The 22597-nt window shown below is 39.5% G+C and overlaps 1 protein-coding gene across 1 annotated transcript in view; it reads right to left on the bottom strand.

The window, feature by feature from the left end:
* Positions 1 to 774: 774 nt before the first annotated feature.
* The window catches only part of RABGAP1 (RAB GTPase activating protein 1), a 74181-nt gene continuing 52358 nt past the window's right edge, over positions 775 to 22597 (bottom strand). Inside the window, exons 14-26 of the mRNA XM_080402475.1 lie at positions 19753 to 19866; positions 18719 to 18793; positions 16721 to 16846; positions 16005 to 16148; positions 14308 to 14349; positions 13825 to 13953; positions 9489 to 9581; positions 8369 to 8479; positions 5479 to 5583; positions 4883 to 4966; positions 4068 to 4139; positions 3309 to 3506; positions 775 to 2509 (exon numbers count right to left, since the gene is read on the bottom strand). Coding sequence (XP_080258601.1) covers positions 2387 to 2509; positions 3309 to 3506; positions 4068 to 4139; positions 4883 to 4966; positions 5479 to 5583; positions 8369 to 8479; positions 9489 to 9581; positions 13825 to 13953; positions 14308 to 14349; positions 16005 to 16148; positions 16721 to 16846; positions 18719 to 18793; positions 19753 to 19866 — 1416 coding nt within the window. The 3' untranslated portion in view covers positions 775 to 2386. The remainder of the gene's footprint in view (positions 2510 to 3308; positions 3507 to 4067; positions 4140 to 4882; positions 4967 to 5478; positions 5584 to 8368; positions 8480 to 9488; positions 9582 to 13824; positions 13954 to 14307; positions 14350 to 16004; positions 16149 to 16720; positions 16847 to 18718; positions 18794 to 19752; positions 19867 to 22597) is intronic.

Consider the following 22597-nt stretch of genomic DNA (forward strand, 5'->3'; position numbering starts at 1 on the left):
CTTCCTCTCCTCTATTTACTTTTGAATTTTCTCCAAAAGTTACTGAGAAATTGCAGAGCTGGAGTTACCAAGGGAAGGACATCTGTGAAAGACAAAGCACCAAAGACTAACGCACAACCTTATAATGCCTTTCTCTTTAAGTATGGTTAGAAAAGTGACAGCATGATAACGGTCTCCTAGAGCAGGGCTGCTTTCAGAGTCACCTTTAGTCATTTTCGTGACAAAAATACATTTTTACTCCTTGTTATCTGTGCAGAACACACATAGCTACAGGACCCTATGCTGCACTGTGACCCAATTAGTGCAGTCATCCAGTTGCACAGCTAAACCCTATGTTCAGCTATGACTGGAAAATCCTAGTGAAGATGACGTGAACGACACTTGACCTCATAGAATTTGTTACTGATGATGATAGGCAGAGCTAGCCTACATTTATTTTGCAGATCCAAGCAGAATTTGGAGGGCCATGGAAAAAAACAAATGTTCTAAATTGGACACGTTTGAGAATAGTGAGTCACAAGCCTCAAGCTGCACAAGGTCATTTTTGCAGTTTCTTTTTTTTCAAAGCAAACCCTAGATTTTGTTATATAAAGCAGCGTTGGCAACACTCAGAATATGCAGTCTTTTTTAGCAAAGCCCTTTGCAGCATGACCATAGTTTTGGTCTCAGGGAAGCTTGCAGATGCTACTGCTTCTACTTTAACAAGAGAATTAGTTTTATATTGTAAAATATTTAATTAATTTCCTGTTAAAATGAAATGAAACAACAAAATAGTTATACAATTTTACTAGTTTATATTTCAATTCATAAAGTATACACACTGCAACTATGCTACCACAATGTCCACGCATCTAATATTGATGGAGTTACAGTATTTTTTTTTTGGTATTAGACAATAGAGATAATGTATGCAGTTAAGGAAAAAAGCTTGGACATAGCATGTTCTATTCCGTAGTTACAGAGTACATTAGCTAGCATTAGTACAGTAAACAAGAAAAAGGTAGAAATACAAAATAAACCAAATATCTTTATATACAAACCAGTGCCTCTTATTGTTACCAGCTTATACTCACACTGCACACAAAATTTATCCACTGATTCAATAGATACTTCAGCATAACACAAACCATTATAAATTAAAAAAATTACAAGGTGCAAAACTCCATTCTACAGCTTTCTGGTGAGAACTCAAGACAATCCAATTAATAAGAAATCCAAGCACGTTTAGCACCTATTAGTGCAACTGCATTGAGTGTGAAAAATGACCTACACAACCTCTGAACGTGTTACCAGGGAAGCCAGTTGGATAGCTGTAGATGCTCACAGCTACTTCACGCAGTGATTCTTGCCTCATATATATCTCAGTTTATTGTTTCTTTGTCCCATTCATACCTATGTGCAAAACTAAATCCTGGAAGCTTTCTCAGAGCTTCACAGAAGGCCTGCTACAGCCGGGTAAAAACAAACAAACAAAAACAAAACAAAAAAACTGACAAAAAACAAACAGAAAGACTCAATTACATGTCAGACCATCCACATAATTAGTACTTATTAGCAGTCCTGGTGTTGGGGATTTTAACGCTGTTGATATGTGGATCAAACAATATGACACAGAAGTGAAACGGAAATTTGCCAAGAATTCTGATTATTCTTGTCTAGCACTCAGACAAGTCTCCCAGCCTCAGGTTGTGAATTTGTTTGGCAGCCCATGCCAAAAAAGCCCAGAGTTGCATAGAATTGATTAGTAACAGAAAGAAATGGCAAACACAGAGAGATGGATGCTGCATCTACTAAAACAAAGTGGGGTTGCTCGACAGGAATGCTGAAATCATCCCCATTCATAAAGCAAAACATGTCACCTCCTACTCTCCATATCCTGCCTCTGGGGACTGCTTTCTGGCACTGATGTAGTTCTTGCTAAAGTTGTCTTTTTTTTGTTGTTCCTTTTTCTTTTTTTCCTTTTTTTTTCTTTTTTTTTTTCTTTTTTTACTTTGTTAGTGACACTTTTCCTTTCAAATAAAATATTAAAAAAGGTTATAACTGTAAAAAAACCTATCATATGTAAACTTAACAATTAGGGTTTGGTAAGTTCTCGTACCTAGTCTGTGAAAAGCCTCCAGCCAGACCGCAGAATGGAGTGTTTCTCTGAAGAGCTTCAATCTAGCTACATCGCCTGTTAAATATCAGTAGTATGAAGATCCCATGTCTAGCAATAAAACCTTTCTTGTGTTTCCATCCTCTTTATCACTGACATATTGAAATCCTGACATGCTGTGTTTCTATGCTATTTACATTCTGGTCCTCTCATGTCACAGAATTAAACATCTGGCCAAGGAAGGCAACAAAAGGTGTTGTGTTAAGAAGGTGTGTTTGACAGAACTGTTTTTCAACAAGTCTCTTTTCCTTGGACTCCAGTCACTGTTTTTATAGAGCTTATTGTTCTGTTGAACCATGTTTTCTTTGCAGCTTGTACTTCATTCAATGCCAGACCCAAATGGTGCTCCAAATCCTGCAGACAGAAGAGTAATTTCATTAATTTGTTATGTATTCACAGCACAAAGTTATATGAGTTAAACTTAGAAGGCTCTAGGACATCTACAATCTCTTGGCTACTTTAGAAGTTAAACCAGTCTTACACAAATTAAAAATAGCGCAACAAGCTGATGGAAAAAAATAAAAAGCTCTGAAAAGCAAAACAAGCCTTGTGTCATTGCCCTTAGTGAAACATTCAGCTTTCTTCAGTACATCCAAACACTTTAATTCTTTCCATCTGAGAAGGAGCTATTCCCACAGGAACTGGACTTCCAACAAACTAATTTTTACCTTTCTGTGAACAAGAAGCACTGATACACCAGATTGAAAAGAACAATGTTGCCATATTTTACACAAACATCTCAAATACCTGGAGTGCTTTCCAATCTTGTTTTAAGAAACATGTCTAACATTTGTCACACGTTACATCTTCATTTAACATTGATTGTGAGATAAAGAAAGGCATGATTCAGTACTTTGTCAGAGCTTGGATTTCTTCCAAGAAGTTGCAGATCAGCCAGTAAGTACTGCACTGCAGCCAGGCAGATGTCTGGAAGTTGTAGTAGCTAGTAAATACCGTTCACGCAATTTCAATTATTTTGTCTGCATACACTAAGTTTCAGACCCAATGTTTCGTTAACATGTTGATATATAACCCATGCAGGAAATAGCAGGTTACAGTTTCAACCAACAGGATCTGTTCCAGTCCTTCTACAACGCACACATTTTTCTATGAATACAGACATAGACTACAAAACGAACCTCCAAAGCATTACCTGTATTTTACATTCTGCCTCCACAAGCTGCAACTTGGTCTGCGCCAGCTCAAGCTCCATTTCTCTCAGCTGGTTTTTCAGCATTTCCTTCTCCTCGTCTGTGTCCTCATCTGAACCGTCCTTGGCAGAACTAGCAACCTTCACACGGCCTTCTTTATTGAAGAACTCCCGGCAATGCTCACAGTCATCCACTTTTTGCTAAAGTAAACACCTGATTGTGAATGCTTGCATTGAAGTGCTGGGATATGATCAAAGCCTTTTCCAGCCTCTGCTCTGGAAGAGCAGCACAACACGGGAGGGACTGCTAACAACTTGCAAACTCGGGAACTTTTGGAGAAGCACAGCCGAGGAGGAACTCCTGCCACCCCCAGATTTATGGGTAGGGGAAAAACTACTGAATTTATGGTAACACTGTATAGCTGCAATAATGGGCTCCGTACTGCCCACATGTTACTGTATGGTAAAAGACAAGAGGAATCTCCTCCAGAAAAAAAGACTCAAAAAAATTAACAGTTACTATTAACCACCATCAACATTAGTATGTAACCAATTTAGCATGGGAGAAAGCTGGCAGTTATTCATCTCTTCTCCAAGATCCCCTGCCCCTTATAATCTCCCTTCCAAAAACTCTTCCAAAAAAGTCACTAGGAAACTTTCTTTCAGCCAACATTTTAGTAATTAAATAAATTTTGTATTTGCTGTTATGATTTTTCTAAGAGATTTAAACATTGCAGACTGTGGATCTATCTGGTCTCTTACCCGTATCTTCTCAATTTCAGCTTTATTTGCTGTTTGTTGCTTTTCCAGTCGCTCGCTCAGCTGGGAACAAATCTGACAAGCAAAATCATGTGACCAGACCATTTATAAATGTAAATTTCATCCCAAATGAATGCTAAAGCACAACTAAATGCTACAGGAATATTAACATGGGTAGTCTGAGGGCTCTTAGAAAGTCAGGAAAATTGAGATGCTGCATTAAGTTGCCTCATCGTACATATCCTCGTGTTCTCTACATATTATTCTATGCCCACAGGAAAAGCTGCAGTTTCAACATAAGTTATTAGCAGTTTGGCCTTGCTAAAGGAGCCAGAAAAGGTTAGGCATAACATGGCTCTTTTTTTCGCCTTTGGGATAAAAGAACCAGGCAAGAGAGCCAGAGCAGCAAAAAACCCAGTTCATTCCTCCAGGCCCATGTGATGCAGACTTAATGGTTTGAAGGTCTTGGGCCCGCTAAAAAGATACATGAATTTGCAGGGAAGCTGGGAGAGAACTTTTTTTTTTTGGAATGAGGTGAATCTCTGATACACAAGAGCCCATTTGGACATTAGGCTGTAACAGAGGCTGTGGTGACTGATGACCTACAAATACCTACATCAGAGGCAAACAGAACTGTCCACCAAGCATCAGGATCTCAGAAAAAGAAAATGCAAAACCAGCCACAAGCTACCCATTTAAAACAGCTAAAATATCTCCTCAAATGCACAGCACAGATTACACTTATTTCCAGAAATCTACAATACCTGAGAAAGTCTTGCAATTTGATAGCAAACCACACATCATTACATTGTACTTACCTGTTTGTAGTCACCAATAATAGAGCTGTTCTTTTTGATCTCTGACTCTGCCTTATCTAGCTCCCTACGACACATTTCCTTCAGCTGCAGAGAGGGGGGAAAAAAAGAAAAAAAGGTTTTATATATTTTTAGTCAGGGTAGAAGGGGGGTAGGCGGGGAAGGGTAGTATTTCCTCCTTCTAAACCTCACTGCTACACTCCACACCAGACACCAGGGAACAACAGTCTAGCTTAGCTCCATGCAGGCAAGGAAAAGCTAGACTTTTGTGACCATTGTTAGAAAAATTGACTCGCTAAGACAAGAAAGTATGAAAAAAAAGTGCTGACAGCTGAAGCCCTAGACTGCCTCTCTGTGCAGCAATCTCTGGCACAGTCTGTGCCTTCGTGTTTTCAAGTTAAAAATTCACCACTCTATGAAGCACCTGGCAGGAAAGCAAAGAATTCTGCTTTGCTGACATCCTTTACACTAGAGAAGAGGGACAAACATGACTTAGAACATGAAGCCCTTCCCACACTTGTCACTTTTTCTTTTTTTTTTTTTTTTTTATGAATTTCTGTACTGCACAGAAATGTGAAAATGACAGAAATGCCCCTAACCTGAGCTGATTCTTCTTCTAGGCGCCTCTTTTCTTCTTCTGCATCAATCAACTTCTGCTTGGTCATTAGCAGTTCCTTATTCAGAGCATCTGCCTTTTCTTCCGCCTGGAACACAGAGAGTGGAGCACAGCAGTGAAGAGAGGCTTTCTGACTGCTGATGCTGCTGGGCAGCCATGGGCACAGGCTCCAGCAGGACACAGCCAAGACTACCGTCTTTTCATTCTCATTAATAAGGGTCTGTTCGTTGCTCTATTAATAACAATAAAACTTCATAATGAAAATTATTTTCCTAAAAATTACCATCTGCAATGGCAAAGCTGCAACAAATAAAAATTAACGAGGTATACCACTACGTTCCATCAGTCCAAAACTCCTCCTTGAATTCAGTGATTATTTTAGCAAAACTGGAGTAGGGGTTGTTCCAAAGAAATCCAGTAACAGAAATAAGTTTTCTTTTCTCCTCCAGACTGGAATTTGACCAATACATTTTAAAGACAACAAAAGGCACAGAACAGCTCACAATGTACAAGATAGGTAAAAACTATAATTTAGCTTAGACCTAAGTTTAATTTGCAAACATTCAACTTTGCAATGAAAACAGAATTCATGATTAATGGAAAATGCCTCTGGAATTCAAGAAACCCCAGAGCTCTACGACACCTACCAAAGGACGTGACACCATCTTTATTGTGTCACCAGAAAATACTGCATGAAAAAAAATCAACTGCTAAAGCAAATATAAGTCAGACCCCTCTCTCTTTCGTTCTTGAAGAAAAGAGATGTTGCACCAGAAACCACACAATCCTTTTTTTACTGCAGTTTTTTAAATATAAAGATGTGTTGTTGAAAAATCTTGGACTCTATAAGCCACTAAAAACTCTCTCTGCAAAGACAAGACACGTACTCCTGTGTCTTATACACAGCAATGCACTATTTCCCAATAGGTGCGTGAATTCTACACAAAAATAGATCAATTATTCAATTGATATAAAAAAATCCTCAGAAAGTAGCTGTACTGATTCCCTTCAAAGGAAGAAAATAAAAAAGTGAAGTTTAGTCCCTTAAAGTCCTGCTGATCCTTTAAAACAGACGGCAAAGGCAAAGAGAACATCTTTTCATTATACATGGTTTTAAAACTGTTTTAAAATTAAAGAAAACTGGGATGTGGGAGTCTAACAACAGTAGAAAAATGAAGCCTATTTTCTGGACTAGTGCAAAGGATATTAAGGAAATTCATTTCCAAATGCGTTGCTTTGATCTTTTAGGTTGCAAGATTTCAGATATGCCATGAAGGTATTACAAAAGGTGTGTTAAACAATGTCCTTTGGTACTTTTCTTTCAGGACATCTGGCTAGTAGAATGAAACTTACCATTTCAGGATCCAATTAGAGGAATTAACCAGGGTCCTAAAGTAGGATCAAACCTACCTACCTCCTCCCAGGGAATAACCCAAATGCTGCCAACGTCATTTACCATCTTTGAAGGCATGGCTATTATATATCCAAAGAGTTATCTCAAAGATTTTGATTAATTTTGTTCCACTCCCAGCTTTCCATTTAAATGAATCAATGTAAAAGCGTATCTGTGTCTCATACAGGCTCAAGCAGCCACAAACAACACTTAATAGCGGACACAAAAAGCTTTTTCAGTAGATTTTTTGCTGGAGGTGACCCCCTGAGTGCAGCTGCTAAGCAGTCTGCACAGCCTTCTATGAGCTCTCTTCCATGAAGTGAAAAAGCACAGGTCACAGGAAGCAAACGCACCAAAGCGTTGTGAAAACCCTGCTTCTAGAACATACCTCTCCAATTCACAGATTTGAATACGAAAGAGCAGTAGATGTAATAAACCTGAAAGTCATAAACTAAACCTCATTAAAAGCAACATTCACCCATTAGCATCAACATTTACTAAGAATATTTTTCCAACAACAACTTTCCAGGAGACCGTGGGAAACCTTAGATTCTCTGAAGCAGATAAGCTGAAACATTTTAAAGCCTGTCAACTCCTGCACTGTATGATTTTCAAAAGTCATTTTCCTTTGAGATTTCAGAAATGCACTTATCTTGGTACAGAACAAGAATGGCAAAACATAAGCACTTGAACTCTTCCCCTCATCTCCCCAAGCAGACAGACTAAATGCATTCTAGCCACCACATGCAGTACAAATGCCGGTATCTTTCTGTCTCTGCATGTCCTGTAAAAAAAAAACCTATTTCCTAATAAAATCTCCCAAACATGAATATGTAAAGCAGCGAGCAGGACAGCAAGCTCAAAGAAGAAAATCTTACTATACAAAGCGAACCTGAAGTTTCCTCCCGGGAGCTCTACTGATAATGGGAAACAACCCAGGATGATGAGTTCACAGGGGCAGATTTCAACAAGCCAAATGGAAACCACAGTAACATTTTCAGAGTTGCCTAAGGTACCTGAGAACCTGATTCCACTCAGAGCCAGACAGACTCAGAGTTTCAAGTTTATTAGGCACTTTGCAAAAGCCTGTCTGCTGTGAAATCTTATTCATAAGAATACCAGTAGAAAGAAAACAGAGTACTTATCTCTGTGACAATTCAAAGACTTGACTTAGCTCCCGCTAGACTTTCTTTTAGTATACTTAGAGAAGAAAGCAACTACTCAAGTACCAGCTCCAAACCTCTCCTCTCCCTCAAATCACTGCTTTTCAGGGTAATTAGTATCACAGTCATCGGTCCCGCCTCCCACGGACCTCTGACACAGGCCTATATATCATCAGTCTGCAATAAAGACATGGAGCAAAGAATCCTATCCCACCCAAATAAAAAATACTCTATGTATCTCCTCTCCAATGAGAGGAGTAGTGAGGAATTAGCCCTAGCACCTTGTCTCCACCAGACAGAATAAGGACATCTCTTACATTGTCTAAGTCTTTTCGCAGAGCGATCTTGCTAGTCACCAGTTCGTGTGCAAGGTCATCATTTTCTTGCTCAAGCCTCATGTTTGCTTCTTGTAGGCGCCGGTTCTCACGCTGTGGGAAACAAAGTAACAGAAATAAAGACAAAGGCCTTCCCAGGTGGTTGTCTATAAAACACAATGCTTACTGCGCCTAAGCACAAATGCCAACCTTTAGATCTTAAGTACGCAAAGACAACTTTAGCTGCATGAAATTCGGTGAGGACCAAACTAGCTAGCCATATTGTAAATATAAAATAAAGGAAATAAAATAGCCTTGAGAAGAGACCACGTATTAATAACTCTGCTCAGCTATTACTTGTTAAGCTACAGAAATGTTTTTGAAGACTGCAGTAGTAGGGTTATCATCCTGCCATCAATACCTTGCCAGGAGGTACCTACAAGTACTGATTTTCTTGGCTGAAAACAGAATTTGCATGCTGGAAACTGGTTTTCCCAGGATCCTCCTCTCTCACCTCTCTATTTTCTCCCTCCTGTTACAACTCTTGGTACACAGACAGATACTAAAGGAAGTTTACAAGTTTACATAGAACTCTTCAGATTAAAATATATAAGTTTATGTCTGTGTGTCTGTTATTTTTTTATGCATATGCATACCTAATTATACACATAAAGTTTAGTCCTATATTTTATAAACATTTATTTATTAAATAATTTATATACTTACTGTAACATACATAATTTGAAATCAGGGGGCAAAATGAAGGCAGGATTATAATCAATGGAAAGCAGAGTTCTAATCAGATAGGCATTTTCTTTCTGCTCATGGCTTTTGGTGCAATCAGCATGTTACACAAGTGCTAGAAACAGTCCCTAGTGAAACAGTTGTATAAGCCCAAATATAAATTCATACTGTTCCCTTTTTCATTGTGAAGTTGGGCTCACAACGACCCATCCTGATTAACTTTGCCAATATACAGAGATTCATTTCATGTTCACGCAGCCAATTCCCCTGTTGTATCCAAATTGGTCACAAACAAAAGCAGCTCAAAGAAAAAGGAGTCAAAGTTGGAACTTCATGCAGGTACCACGTGTTCAATCAGGCTGGAATAGGTAAGCGTTACCTCAAATCTTTCTATAGGATCCTCCTGTTGAGCTTGCTGCTCTCTCATGGTATGATATTCCTTTTCATATTTCTTCAGCTTCTTCTGGCTAATCTAAATTAAAGCAGCCTATTAGTTCCTGCCCAGAACATCAATAAAAGAACACAATTCACAAAGGGTTATGGTACAAGCTTTAGGCAGCTCCTGCCTTCTACAAAACACAGCTAGTATCTTCACTCAATTTTGAGTATCAAACCCTTAGAGACTGTCAAACCCTTAGAGACTGTCAAAACTTCTGTGACAGAAGCATCCTTTCCTCTTACCCTTTTTTGGGATTTAGGAAAGGTTTTGGAAGGTGCCCACAGGAGCATCCTACCTGAGTCTGCCTTGGTGCTGTGCAGCTATTTGATGCTCCAAATACTACGCTGGCTTAGCATTAAGATTGCCTTGAAACCCACAAGATGTGTTTGATTTTTGAACTAGCATTCTGCTGAGGCTTCTTCAGATACTTTTTAAGCTGTAACATTTATCGTCGTGCAGAACTATTTGGTTTACTTTACATGAGACTGCAAATGCCGAAAGGGCAAGTAGAGACTCAGCTGACATTTCTGCTAGTGTCACTCAAGCTCAGTAGAAAACAGTCCAGTCCCAGAGTTGCCTAGGTGTCTCAGCAAGCAGCAACAACTCAGAAGCACATATGCACTGTCCCCTGCTGCTCCAGGATCCAGAAGGCTAGAGTGACAGACACACGGCACTAGGAGAGTGACTCTCTCAGGGTCCCCATTTCCCCTTCTGTGAGAAGGGAGAGAAAGGTGGTGTTGGATTCAGTATTTTGTGCACAGTGTTCAAGTCCTACAGGGACAGAAAACACACCAGAGAACCTGTAACAGATCCTGACCAACATCTTCCCTGGTGTCACCTGTCAGCTCCGCCACATGCTGCAATGGTTTAGCAACACAGACCATGCCAAGACCACCGTCAGCGTTTCGCATGCAAGTCAGTATGCATCTAAATTAAACCTCTAGTATTGAAAGCTGGTGCTGAACCTTTATTATTTCACTAAACCAAATAATTTTAAAAGATATGGCTATGTTTTCCTCTTTTAAAAAGCCCTGTCTCAAAAACATGTTAAACAAATTTTGCATGCGTAAATGACAGGCAGAATGAAAAACATGTTTAGTTTCTCCTATCTGTGGTTTTATCATTAACAACCTTACTTGAACTGACTGTCAAAACCTGGTAGCCAGGCTCCCTCTAGTGAGGGCTGTACAGAAACATTCCACCATGCTCAAGCTGACATTTTCTGGAGATGCCAGCCCATTCATCTGGAGTCAGTCCAGCCACATCACAACTCCAGAAGTTATTCTTACCGAGCACTCCAGACAAACACCCAGAGTATTAACCCTTTGCTGACAACTTAAGTAGATTACTTCACTGCTCTGTCCCTGCTCAAACACTGCCCAAACTACTGGATTTCATACACCAAATCTCAAGCTACGTAGAGGTTAGATCTTGAGAAGTGGAGCAGCCTGCCATGTGAGTAGAAAGGCAGCCAGGCACAACATCCTGCTTTCACCTTCTACCTTCCCAAGTGCATTACACCAGTTTTGCCTTGAGATACCAATAATGAGGTGATCCTGAGAAGATGTGCCACTGCCACTGATCCTGGACACTGGAGCCCTAGAGGGAGCTGTGCCCTGGTGAAGGCGGCAAGGCCCCTGGGTTTGCATGGTGGTAGAAAGCAGACATTAACACTGAGGCCTCACCACAGTTTTTCAGGGGCATGGGAAGCAGCAGCAACTCTGTTAACATTTGACAGCAACATTGACCAGTGACTAAGAATCTAGTGTTGTCTCAAACTGATTATTTACTGACCTCCTTTCCAGCAAGAATGCAGTTGTAATCACAATGCCTCCATCAGGCTACTTCTCCTTCCTTTAAATGATTTATTTTGACATCAGGCCCTTTTCTGCTCAAAACCACTTCCAGATACAGAGCCAGAGATTTCTACTGACAGCAAAGGACTTGTATTTTAGGTCAAAGAGAACAATTACGTGCCGCACTTCCATCAGGTGCAACACACACGGATGCGACACAGAAGGGTTCAGCATCTGTGCAGAGCCCAGCAGTACAGTCTGTACTTTCTCCATAACCTCCCACTTAATCCCCCAAAAAACACACAGCACTCAAGGAAGCAGCGGACAACCTTGCTGTGTACCGCTCATAGAAGGCTGTTTGCTTTTAACTACTTCACACAGTACCGGGAATGCAGGGAATTTTGGCAGAGTGGGAAGAGGAACAAGTTATTATTTGGAAACATGAAAGGCAAATGCACTCATTACACGTGATCTTAACCAGATGCACGTGCAATATCTAATCTGTGGCTAATGTTAAACAATTGGAGAGCTAAAGTAACTTTATTCTTGATTATTCCATAATTGCTACACTAGTTTCATATATGATATGCTCAAACTCTGTGCAGAATACTGTTACATGTACTGCTGCTACACCAGGAGTACAAGATGCCTTGAACGTTAACGTACAGGGACATTGTGTACTTATGCACTGATGCTACAAAGAATTCCTCTAGTGAATTTTAAGGAAAAAGGATACTTTGAACCGATCCAGTGTATTTGACTAAAAATTAATCTACATGAAACTGTAAAGAATCATTGCTTCCTTAAAACACACAAAATACCTTATCTTTAGAACTCAATTGTTACATCAATAACTTCCTCACTCTAACTTTTTGTTGGAAATTTCACTTGTTACAATATTTACTGATTAGAAAAGCAGTTGACTTTCGGCTGTGAGGTAATGCAATATTTGCTATAGGTAACTGAAGTCTTAATGTCAAAGGGTAGAACTTTTATTTCATACAGTTGTGTTTAAGAAATAGGGCTCAGTGGGCATCAGAAATCTAAAAAAAACCCACCACAATTAAGCAAAATAAAACCCCTCCACTATTGACCTCAGTAGTTCAGACACACGGGAGAGCTCACAGAGCACTCTGAATAAGTTCTGTTAAGAAAACAGGAATTACTGAGATTAATTCTTTTATGAGACAGCATCTCTCCAGCCTATAGTACACAGCAAACCCTAGTTTCTGTTTCTATTCTGTTCAAAGAAGCTCCTATAAGGACTAGAGATGACATTTTACTGTGATACACATTTTCCTTTATGTGTCAGAAGTCTAATTATCATCAGTATTTCCTAAACATTGACTGTATGAATAGTTAATCAATTATTTTTGGGAGAAGTCAAACAGCTGTGGTGACCATGTTAAAAGACAATCCAGATTAGCTCGCTAGCCTCAAAGCACCGTCGCAGAAAGCAGTAGGTACTTAAAAAAGATTCACGTTCAGAAACATCTGCACACCAAACACCTTACGGTATGTCAGAGCCCTACTTCCAACCACAGAGTCTTAGCACTTGTTCCCAGCACCCCAATGAAATGCCAGGAGGGAAGCCAATACTGTGAACCTCCCACATGGGCTGCTCATGAAAAAACAATGCTCTTTCACACTATTAAAAAACCTCAGCTAACTGTGGCAGCTCTAAACAACATACAACTCGGCCAGCACTTTGTCTGATTTCATATAAAGTAGACCCTCTTTAGACCACAAAGATCATAACAGATTAACCTATTATTGTCAGCTACCTGGAGTACAGGTGAAACAGTCTTGAGCAGGAAATGAACTTAAAACGCGTTTTATAAGTGGCAACAGCCCTCACCATAAAACTATGACAAATCAAAACCTCACACAGGGAACACATAAACCTCAAGGTCGTTTCCCTAGTTTGACTTCTAAGAAATTTTAAATGCCATATCATATTCCTTCATGTCCCTAGGAGATCTATAAATCTATCAATGCATTTTTAATGAGCTCCCTATTGCAGTACATAAACATTACATGCACCCACAATTAAAAATAGCCATTTACTCTCTGAAAGATTATATTCTATCTCTGTATTACTTACTCTGTCTTAAATGAACCCCCCCCACACTGCCACTCAATGATACCACCCTGTTTGCAGCTACTATTGGAGAAAGGTTTCATCAAAGAACTGCAGAGATGTCTGTAATTATTTTATATTAGCGCCATTAGTCATTTCAGGGTTTTTTTGAAGTAGTCTGATTTTTAGTAACACTGAATACTGCTTTCTGAAAGCCACTGTTTCTGAGTTCCCCAAGCAGGCCCATATCACTCAGAGAATCTTGGGGCTTCACTGTATTTCACAGTAAAGCATCTGCAACGTGTTTGCAGTTAGACAAGCAAGTTGCAAAGTTACATATGGAGCCAGAAATTGCACCCATTTAAAGATACGCTTGCAGTTGCTATCACCACATCTTTACCTTCATATTACATGCCAATTCCATCAGCTTTTTTGCATTTTCTTCTGAACGGTATCTCTTGGGCAGCTGTACCCGGAAGAATTTTAAAGCCCCTTCAAAGTCAGTCAGTAACAAATCATCCTTGGTAGTCTAGAAACAAGGAAAAAAACCAAAACCCAAATCCAGTAGCTGCAAAGCAGATTTTGTACAATTACTGAATTCCCAGAGACAGTAAAGCAACAACGGTTTTGTAAAGCTCCAAGAATATAACTACTTTTTAACCTTCTGCAAATTGTGTTTGTTTCTATTTCTGTAACCTTCTACTTTCCCGCCACTCCACCCCCAAAAGCACTGTGCTGCCCAAGGGCATGCCAGACAACAGCACATGGCACGCAGGAAGTTGTTAGCTTTTCAAAAAAAGCACATTATTTTTGCAATGGGCATCTTAATTATTTATATGGTGCATGATGATGCATAAAGCACAACGTGACACTGCATACTCACTTTTAATAATCCCAGTGCAACGTTAAAGATAACACTTATTCCCTGGAGAGAAAAATAACGACAAAATGAATTAATTTCTCAGTATTTACGAGCCTGGGTATTAATGTATTTAGTGGGGTTTTGTGGTTTGTCTAGTTTCTGTGAAAAGGAGAACCACGATACAAGTGGAACCAAGTAATGTTACCAAAAGTAATGTAACTTTTGTTGTATGTATATAACCAAAGTAAAGTAACCAAAAAAATGTAACAAGGTGATATATTAAATCAAAGGCCCAGAGAACTACTTTGCAAACAGCTAGGAAGTATCTTTACTGAATAGCCTTATAAACGGCAAACTAATATTTCAACACAGGTTTTACTGCCTACTCAGTAGTTTGAAACTCTAAAATGACAATAGCACTGTTGTGTACTTTATTTTTTTAATGACTAGTTGGTCAGCTCAAGATAATTTAATTTACACACAGCAACTCCTGAAAACACTGGATTCAAATGCAGCAATATATACATCAGTATATTAAGTTCTGGTATTAGAAAACTGCGATAATTTGTGTAATGAAAAAGCAAGTGACTCACTTTAGGACAGAGTCCCACATCATCTGTTTGATGCATAACTAAGAAATGTTTTATTTATATTGTCCAATTAAATATAAACACTATCTACAGTCAGCAGTAGCATACGCCTTCTTAAGGGGTATCTTTGATAACTGACGTGTTGTTCATCTTATTTCAAGATTCTGTCTTTCTTTTTTCCTCTAAATTATTCTTTCACTATTACTTTAAAATGATTTAAAAACCCTTAAAACTTCACTATGAACACATTTACTATTTATGAATTGAAAATCTGTTTCTAAACAAACAGAACCGATTTTCTCAAGACCATCTGTTGCTTTCTATTACATTGGCACATGGACAAAGCAAGCAGCAGAGAGATACACAGAAGGGGTAAAAACATTGACCAGGAGAGGTTTGTGAATGCTGAAACTCTTCAGTAAAGGAAATGCAGACAAGCTGCCACTTCCCAGTAACAACTGCAGACCCAATGAAGAATGGACACGTAACGTGAACCAGTGAGTAAAAAAGCAAATCATTAACTCAAGGATGCTTCAATATAAAATGTCATTTGTTCACTTATGTTAATAAGCTCTGACTCAAATACGCTACTCACCAGCATATCACCACATATACTGTTCCGAACATGATTACATACAAAATCTCAACGTAAATAATTTTGCTCTCTAAATATATGCTGTGAAGTACAAAAAGACTTCAAGGTTCCAGCAGGAAGAGCTCCAAGCTTGTCAGATTACCAGCATGAGAGTTAGCTGGGCAATTTTATATGCTATGGCCTCCATGCAATAATATAGAAAAAAAAATAGTTAGCATTGTGTATAATACAATTTAACAAGAGAGGAATCCACATATTTGTAAATTAACTCTCATCCCAAGAGCACTGTACAGAATCTCACATAGATTCAACAGTGTTATAAGAAATAGATTATAATCTTTTACATAGCTATTGACTACTAATTAGGATCTTTATAATGCTGAGAACTCTCATCACAGAAACATAACACATATATAAAAATAATTATCACATGCTTAGCTCTGAAAGAACAGATAGTAACAAGGACATGAATCAAGATAGTGAGAAACTGTCTAAAGTTGATAGCAGTACAAGTCTCCAATTGTAACACATACCTCACACAGGAGTAAGTCAATAATATGGAAGACCATGTAGAGAGGGAATTTTGCAGTGAACAGGGTAAGGAACCACTGGGAAGCATACATGTGCGCTTCAAGGCTAATGTCCAGAAAGTGGTTATACAGATCAGGAATGTATTCCTAATAATAAAAAAACCCACATAAATACTGAAAGTTAATTTATACTATTTTAGAACTGTAGCTGAAATCCCAAAGTGACAGAAGTAGGGCAGAGTGACAATCCATGCAGCAAGGCAGGCTTCTGTATCCGCCCATGCCTGACGAGAGCTGCCTGACACACTGCAGAACCTTCCAAGGATGCCGATGGCTGGCCCTGGTGCGGATGCTCCGAAGGACACTGTATTGCATGCACAGTAAGTCCAATCTCCGAGCCCTCAGCTTAGCAGGAAATCCAGCCAGTGGATGTGCTGGCAGTGCAAAGCTGCTGTGCAGCATGCCTGTCGCAAGTGCAGTGCCCAGAGCCACCACCACCACCCAGACCCCCCTGCCGTCACACCTACTGCACACTGCCAGTGGCACCAGGCTGCTCCAGGCAACACCCTCTATGCTTAAAAACCCTCCAGCATGGATAGTCCTCACTCTTACTAAGACCCTTACTACGAGGTCACAAACACTATTTACATGTAAGATAAATCACTGGTTTCGAATCGCGGGCTCTGACCCATTCAGTTCACACAAGTGTGAACACCCACCTGCATGAGGTGCTCCAGCTGATAGAACTTGCAGTGCAAATCTTCAAAGTTTTGTTTGAAAAGTTCCCTGAGTCCATAATCAAACATGATTTTGACCAGAACACTGAAAGCTTGCTCCTCAGGCATCTGGGAGAGAGGGAAATGTATTTATCATGGAGCATTTAAATCTTTCATATTGGTTCCATTTGCCCTTACCCCTCTTCTCCTCCCTCTTACAAAAAGGCTAAACTGTCACTACTTTTTAATCTGGCCCCATCCAGTTTAAAAGTGAACAAGAATATTAACACACAAAAAGATGTCTAGTGTTGCCAACGGCATTTCCTTCTTATTCTGTGGAATACACCACCTCTCACTCACTCAACTAAAATACATCTTTCAGACATCAAGACCAAAGCAGTTTCTTGGTGCCTTTGTTCCAAATCACCACATCAGAATCAGAACCTTTCAGATGTTGAACAGCCTAACCCTTTGTAACCTACGTAACGACGACAGAAACAGTATTACTAAAGGATGTTAAACAGGATTTCCCCCTTATTCTTAATGATATATTTATCTTTTTAAATGACTATTACAACTGAGGTTTGTTTATTAGATGGCATGAATAAGAGACCAGTAACTGCTAAAAAAAGTTCTAAGTATCACAGCTCAGCATTGGTTTGGGAAGGTTCAATATCCCTTTCCTGCCAACAACTGAAGAAACACTCCTCTAAGCTCATCAGTGTTTTGACAATTTTCCCTGACATCAAACTCAGTTTTCTTATTTCCATAGTAAAGTCTGACTTCAGGTCCACCGCTTGTTCCTGTAAAGGACAGAACACCCAACCCGAAGTGTACCATCATCAGTCAGCAGATGGAGTTTGTTAAAACTGAAAACTTTGCTGAGACATTCCAAACGGGTAGTGAAGGGCTCACAGAAACTTACATTTCCTTTCCTACAACACTTCTTTCTAATATTTATTTTCCCTAGCAGCCACACTCCACAGGCTGACTTCAAAGAGATTCAAATAAAAAGAAACTTCTTTGAATTTCAGCCTTTTAAAATGCATACATTATTCCCAGAAGCAACAGTTATTGTTAAAGAAAAAACTCTACAATAACACATGGTTCATTCTTGACAGTGAGTCTCTCTAATGCAATGGAGATTTTAAAAAAGAACATATGACAATGAAAAAAGCTTAAAAAAAAAGCATGTATGTTTCAGTAAAAGTGTTCAGTTCTCCTAGCAGAAAAATTCACCCTTTTTTATTTGATTTAGTGTAGTATTAAAGAATTAATTGCTCATCAAGTAAATATTTCGAATTACATTTACAAAGAACTAAAAGGTTTTATTACTAATAATGTGGCTTTTGTCTCAAAAGAATGGAGTTTACAATCTCTTCTATATCCTCCACTGGCTTTACAACACTGGAAAATCTTCCACCGAAGACCAGACTTCCTCTGCCACTGAGAACTGTGGAGAAGCCTTCACGCTTGGCTTCCCGCTAGCAACAATCACTAAAAAGCAGCTGGGGAAAAGGAATATCAAACCGCTATCGGGCTCAGGAACTCTGCTCCATTTCAACTACCCATGCTTGCAATAGAAACACAGATAAAAAGCAGACATTACTTTTAAAAAAGAACGGTCTATAAGTAATTTGTACAGATTTCTAATCCTCTCATATTTCCCAAGTGTGAGTGAATCTAAAACTTTTCCTTCTGATACACAGTGACCATAAATATCTCTAGCTTCTGAACATGCAAGCAATTAAAGGATATTACTTTGACAACATCACTTCTACCAACAACAATTAAGTTTAAAAAAGCATAATTCAGTATCTTTAAAAAAATATACCACACTAAGTTTTAAACAATGTACTCTGCCTAAAAATCCCATTATTACTGACAAACGTGTAAGCGGATACGTTGCCTGTAACCCCACCAGCTGAGCAGTTACCAGCCTGTGGGAGCACCATTTATTCTTAAGCTTAAAACAAACGAGGGGCAAAGCCCACCACTTACATGCAGCAGCAGCACAGCAGCCAGAAACGACTGGCCTTGGCAGTAACCAATCTCTTCATCATAGACAGAGTAGGCCTGAAAAAAGAATCAAGACTTTACAGCGTATCTGTCTCAAGCTGCAAACACCAAGAACAAGAGACACTGCACGGAACAGCTCCATAACATTTTCATGGGGTGCATCAGCCGCCATTCTAACGCAGGGATAACCTGTATGAAAATCAACCTGTAACATGCAGTGGCGGTTACGGTGATGCACCAAGGCTGCTGCAGCCTGTTGAACCATTTACCCAAGTGCATTTCTCTCTGAACAGGTACTACAGGGACATTAGGAAGAGGGAGAAACAGTAGGAACACAGAAGAAAGTGCTGGAGATTTAAAACGTTCCAGCTGAGATAACCAAATACGACCACACTGTCCATTTTTGCTAATTTCTTCCCTTTAATAAGCAACTTCAGTGCATGCCTATGGTTTTACAACATTTATGGGAGGTACATTGTCATCTCCCATTTTAAAGACAACTATATATGACAACAACAGCTTATGGCATACGTTACACATAAAGGGCACACCCCAACACCAGAACATTTATTTTTCAAGAAGCAACATCAGCATGATTTCCTGCACGTATCTCTCACTCTGCCGGCACAACTTAGCCGATACTGACAACCAGGGAGCACGCTGCAGCCAAAGGTGAGCTGCTTTTGATCAGTACGGAATTATTAGCCCTCATCTCCATCACAGCACATCATCTGTCCAGCTTGATCCAGGCTGACATGTCTGGAATCACACGGTCTCTGCACCACACCTTTGCGTTCAGGAATCCAGAAGGGCTTGTTACTTTAGGTCTCCTTTCTGAAGGGCACCATAACCAGCTAAACACCTATGATGAAGAACCAGACCTAGTCTAGTGCCAGAGTCTGTCTCCATGATACAGTTAGGGTAAGACATACACATTCTTCACAGGTAACAGTTACATCTGTTAATGATGTGAAATACAAGTTACCAAAACCAGTCAAGAAGAATTTAAAGAATACCTTGCATATTTTGTACAGGGAGTCCTGGCCATCTCCCCCAGTATCTTTAAAATAATCGTGAGCAGGGAATGTTCGATTGATATCTCGGGTGATAGCACTGTCTTGTGGAGACTCCTATTAGGGAAAAAAATAAAAATGTAAATTAAAACACATCAAAAGATTATAAATTACAATATGCTAGGACTGAGTTAGGAGATTGGTGTTGTGCTTTGTGCACTGTTCTAAATTTAACAAGACAGAGTCTATTCAACCCGAACAGGCTGCCTTCGGGCTGGCAGCTCCAGATCACAATCTTCATAGATTTGGTTACCTAAGCACATCTGGGAATAGTCAGTGAGCAGCAGAAAAAGCACACACAAAGAAGCGTTCCAGGACATTGCAATGCAGATAGCAGCCTTCCCTCGGAGACTCTGAACGCCAATACTGCCCAGGCACATTTCTTTTATCTCACAACTGCAGTGAGTAACAGTCAACTACAAGTAGCCACATGCTGCTGTCCACAACTCTGGCCCTTCGGTTCAGCTAGAGACACCACTCTTCATCCCCTCCACAGAATCAGACAATAGAAAAGAAGAAAACTGAGTAAGAGCCCAAGAAAGACACTACTGTACAGTAAAAAAGGTATATAGTGCAGGGACAGTCGCTTGTATGAGCTGGGCATTTCAGCATGAGGGCAGTGGAACTTTGTTCTCTGCTCTCACACAATTGGGTTCCAGCTGCCTCACACATCTGGAAAGCTGAACAACAAAGAGCAGACAATTAAGAAAAGCAGTAAATATGATCAATGGACTGAAAAGACCGATTGGAAGAAACACTGAGAAAATCTGCATTGAGGGCAAGTCCTACATAAAAGGCAGTGAAAACTCCAGGTAGAGATGAAAGGAATTGATAAAGCATAACAATTAAATATAGTAAAAAATAAAAGGGAATCTTCAGACCTTTTCTTCCAAACTTTTAACTGAGGGATTTAAACACCAAACGATGCCCGTGAAATTAATTGGCAATACTGATCTCAAACAGCCCACCCTACCAGGAACTGTGAGCATTGCTGAGGATGGCTTAGAAGAAATCCTAGTCCAACCTTGGAGAAGTATCCAGGAAAAAAGTTTCCAGAATACACAAGGAAGAGGTTTGTGTCAGGCACGCCACAAGAAACCATAAGCATTTATGAACAATGTCCAGCTTAACCTAATTTGCCCTCTACAACAGTCACATTCCAAATGGGAAAACAAGCAAGTTCCATTCCCACACTGAGCTCTTCTCAGGTCTCTGACAATATTAGACATGGCACCGAATGAGACATAATCACAAAATTGTTTAGGTTGGATGTTCTGATCCAGCTCATTCAGTTCAGTTTGAAACTATTTCTAGTGTAGCAATTTAAACCAGAGCTCAGTGCATTGCAAGGAAAAGTATCCTTTGAAAATAGAAAAAACTACACCACCACCACCATTAACAAATGAAGTAAATTGCTTATTTAGGAAGCCAACGGAAACAGCTCATACACATCATACATCCTTCTTCAATAACAGAAAACAGTAAGAAATATGTATTTTAAAAACACACACCAGATACTGACACAAATGAAAAAATTACTAACGAGGCACACAGAAAATAGCTGCTTAAAGATTTGACACAGTCCCCAAAAACTTAACTTTACAAGGAGCATTTATGCAAATTGGAAGATTAAGCAGCTTATTCTGTGTGGATGGAAATGGGATGCTGAAGGGGGCTGTAAAGCCGCCATCATCCATCGCAGGTGCTCAGCACTCAACCCAATGTGGGCAATCAGATCTGGTAAGACCTGCTCTGAGCAAAGGGCTGGACTAGATGGCCTCCAGAAGCCCTTCCCAACCCACGCTGTTCTATGATTAGCATACAACAGAAACTGCTCATTCAAGTTGTCTTTAAAACACTTAATTTACCCAGCACGTGATAGGCAATTTTAGTATGTCTTGAATCTGAAATTGTGCTTATCACATTGAATTAAAAAAAAAGATCTGAACTGACCTCTCAATTTCAGAACTATTTCTACAATTTTATGCCATAGTTTTTGATTTCTGATTAATCAGATTTCAGATTTTGTCTGAATGTTTCATCATCATGTCTTGTACCTTTTGAGGCAGACATGACCCAGCTGTTATCTAGCTGATTACTGTAACCATTGCTACTACCCAAATTGCTAAAATAAAACAGAAACAAAAGCTCTCTGTGTGTAGATATTTCTTCTTGCCTATGACAGGCCCCTCTTGCCACTATTTAAAAGAAGACTTTCCTGGGCAGCTAATGAGAGCAAGAGCTCCTTGGTAAGTGGGAATCATCTGAAAAGATGCCACAATAATCATTAAGCAACCATTGCTAGTGAAAGGGTCAAAGGTTCCCTCCTTAGGTGGCTTCCCTGGCAATGACTGAGCACACAAACAAAAAAGCCAGTCTTCTTCACAGGTGAGATTACCATGTAACAGTGGCCAGGTTAACACTGCAAACATACAAGATGCTCTGTGGAAGCAAAACAGAAGAGATTTTTTTATTTTTTTAAAAAAGTTTTACTATATCCAAGTAACCCATGTTTCTGTTAGACAAACGGAAAAAAGGGTTAGAAGTAAACCAGAAGTAAACAGAAGTAAAAAAGTACATGATGTGATCAGTGTGATCATTAAATACAGCTTTCAGTTGATCTTTTTCTTCACAAAACAATTTTGCAAACAAGAACAAAATCACCACAGCGTGCTTGATTTTCTCTTTGGGTTTTAATCCAAGGTTAATGCTCCTCTCTGTGGCTCAATGCAGACATTTCATTAGGAAAGCATTACACTGCTATTAGAATCAAGTTACTGGATTGCTT

Source organism: Falco punctatus (assembly GCF_963210335.1).
Source record: "Falco punctatus genome assembly, chromosome: 9".
Classification (NCBI taxonomy): Eukaryota; Metazoa; Chordata; class Aves; order Falconiformes; family Falconidae; genus Falco; species Falco punctatus.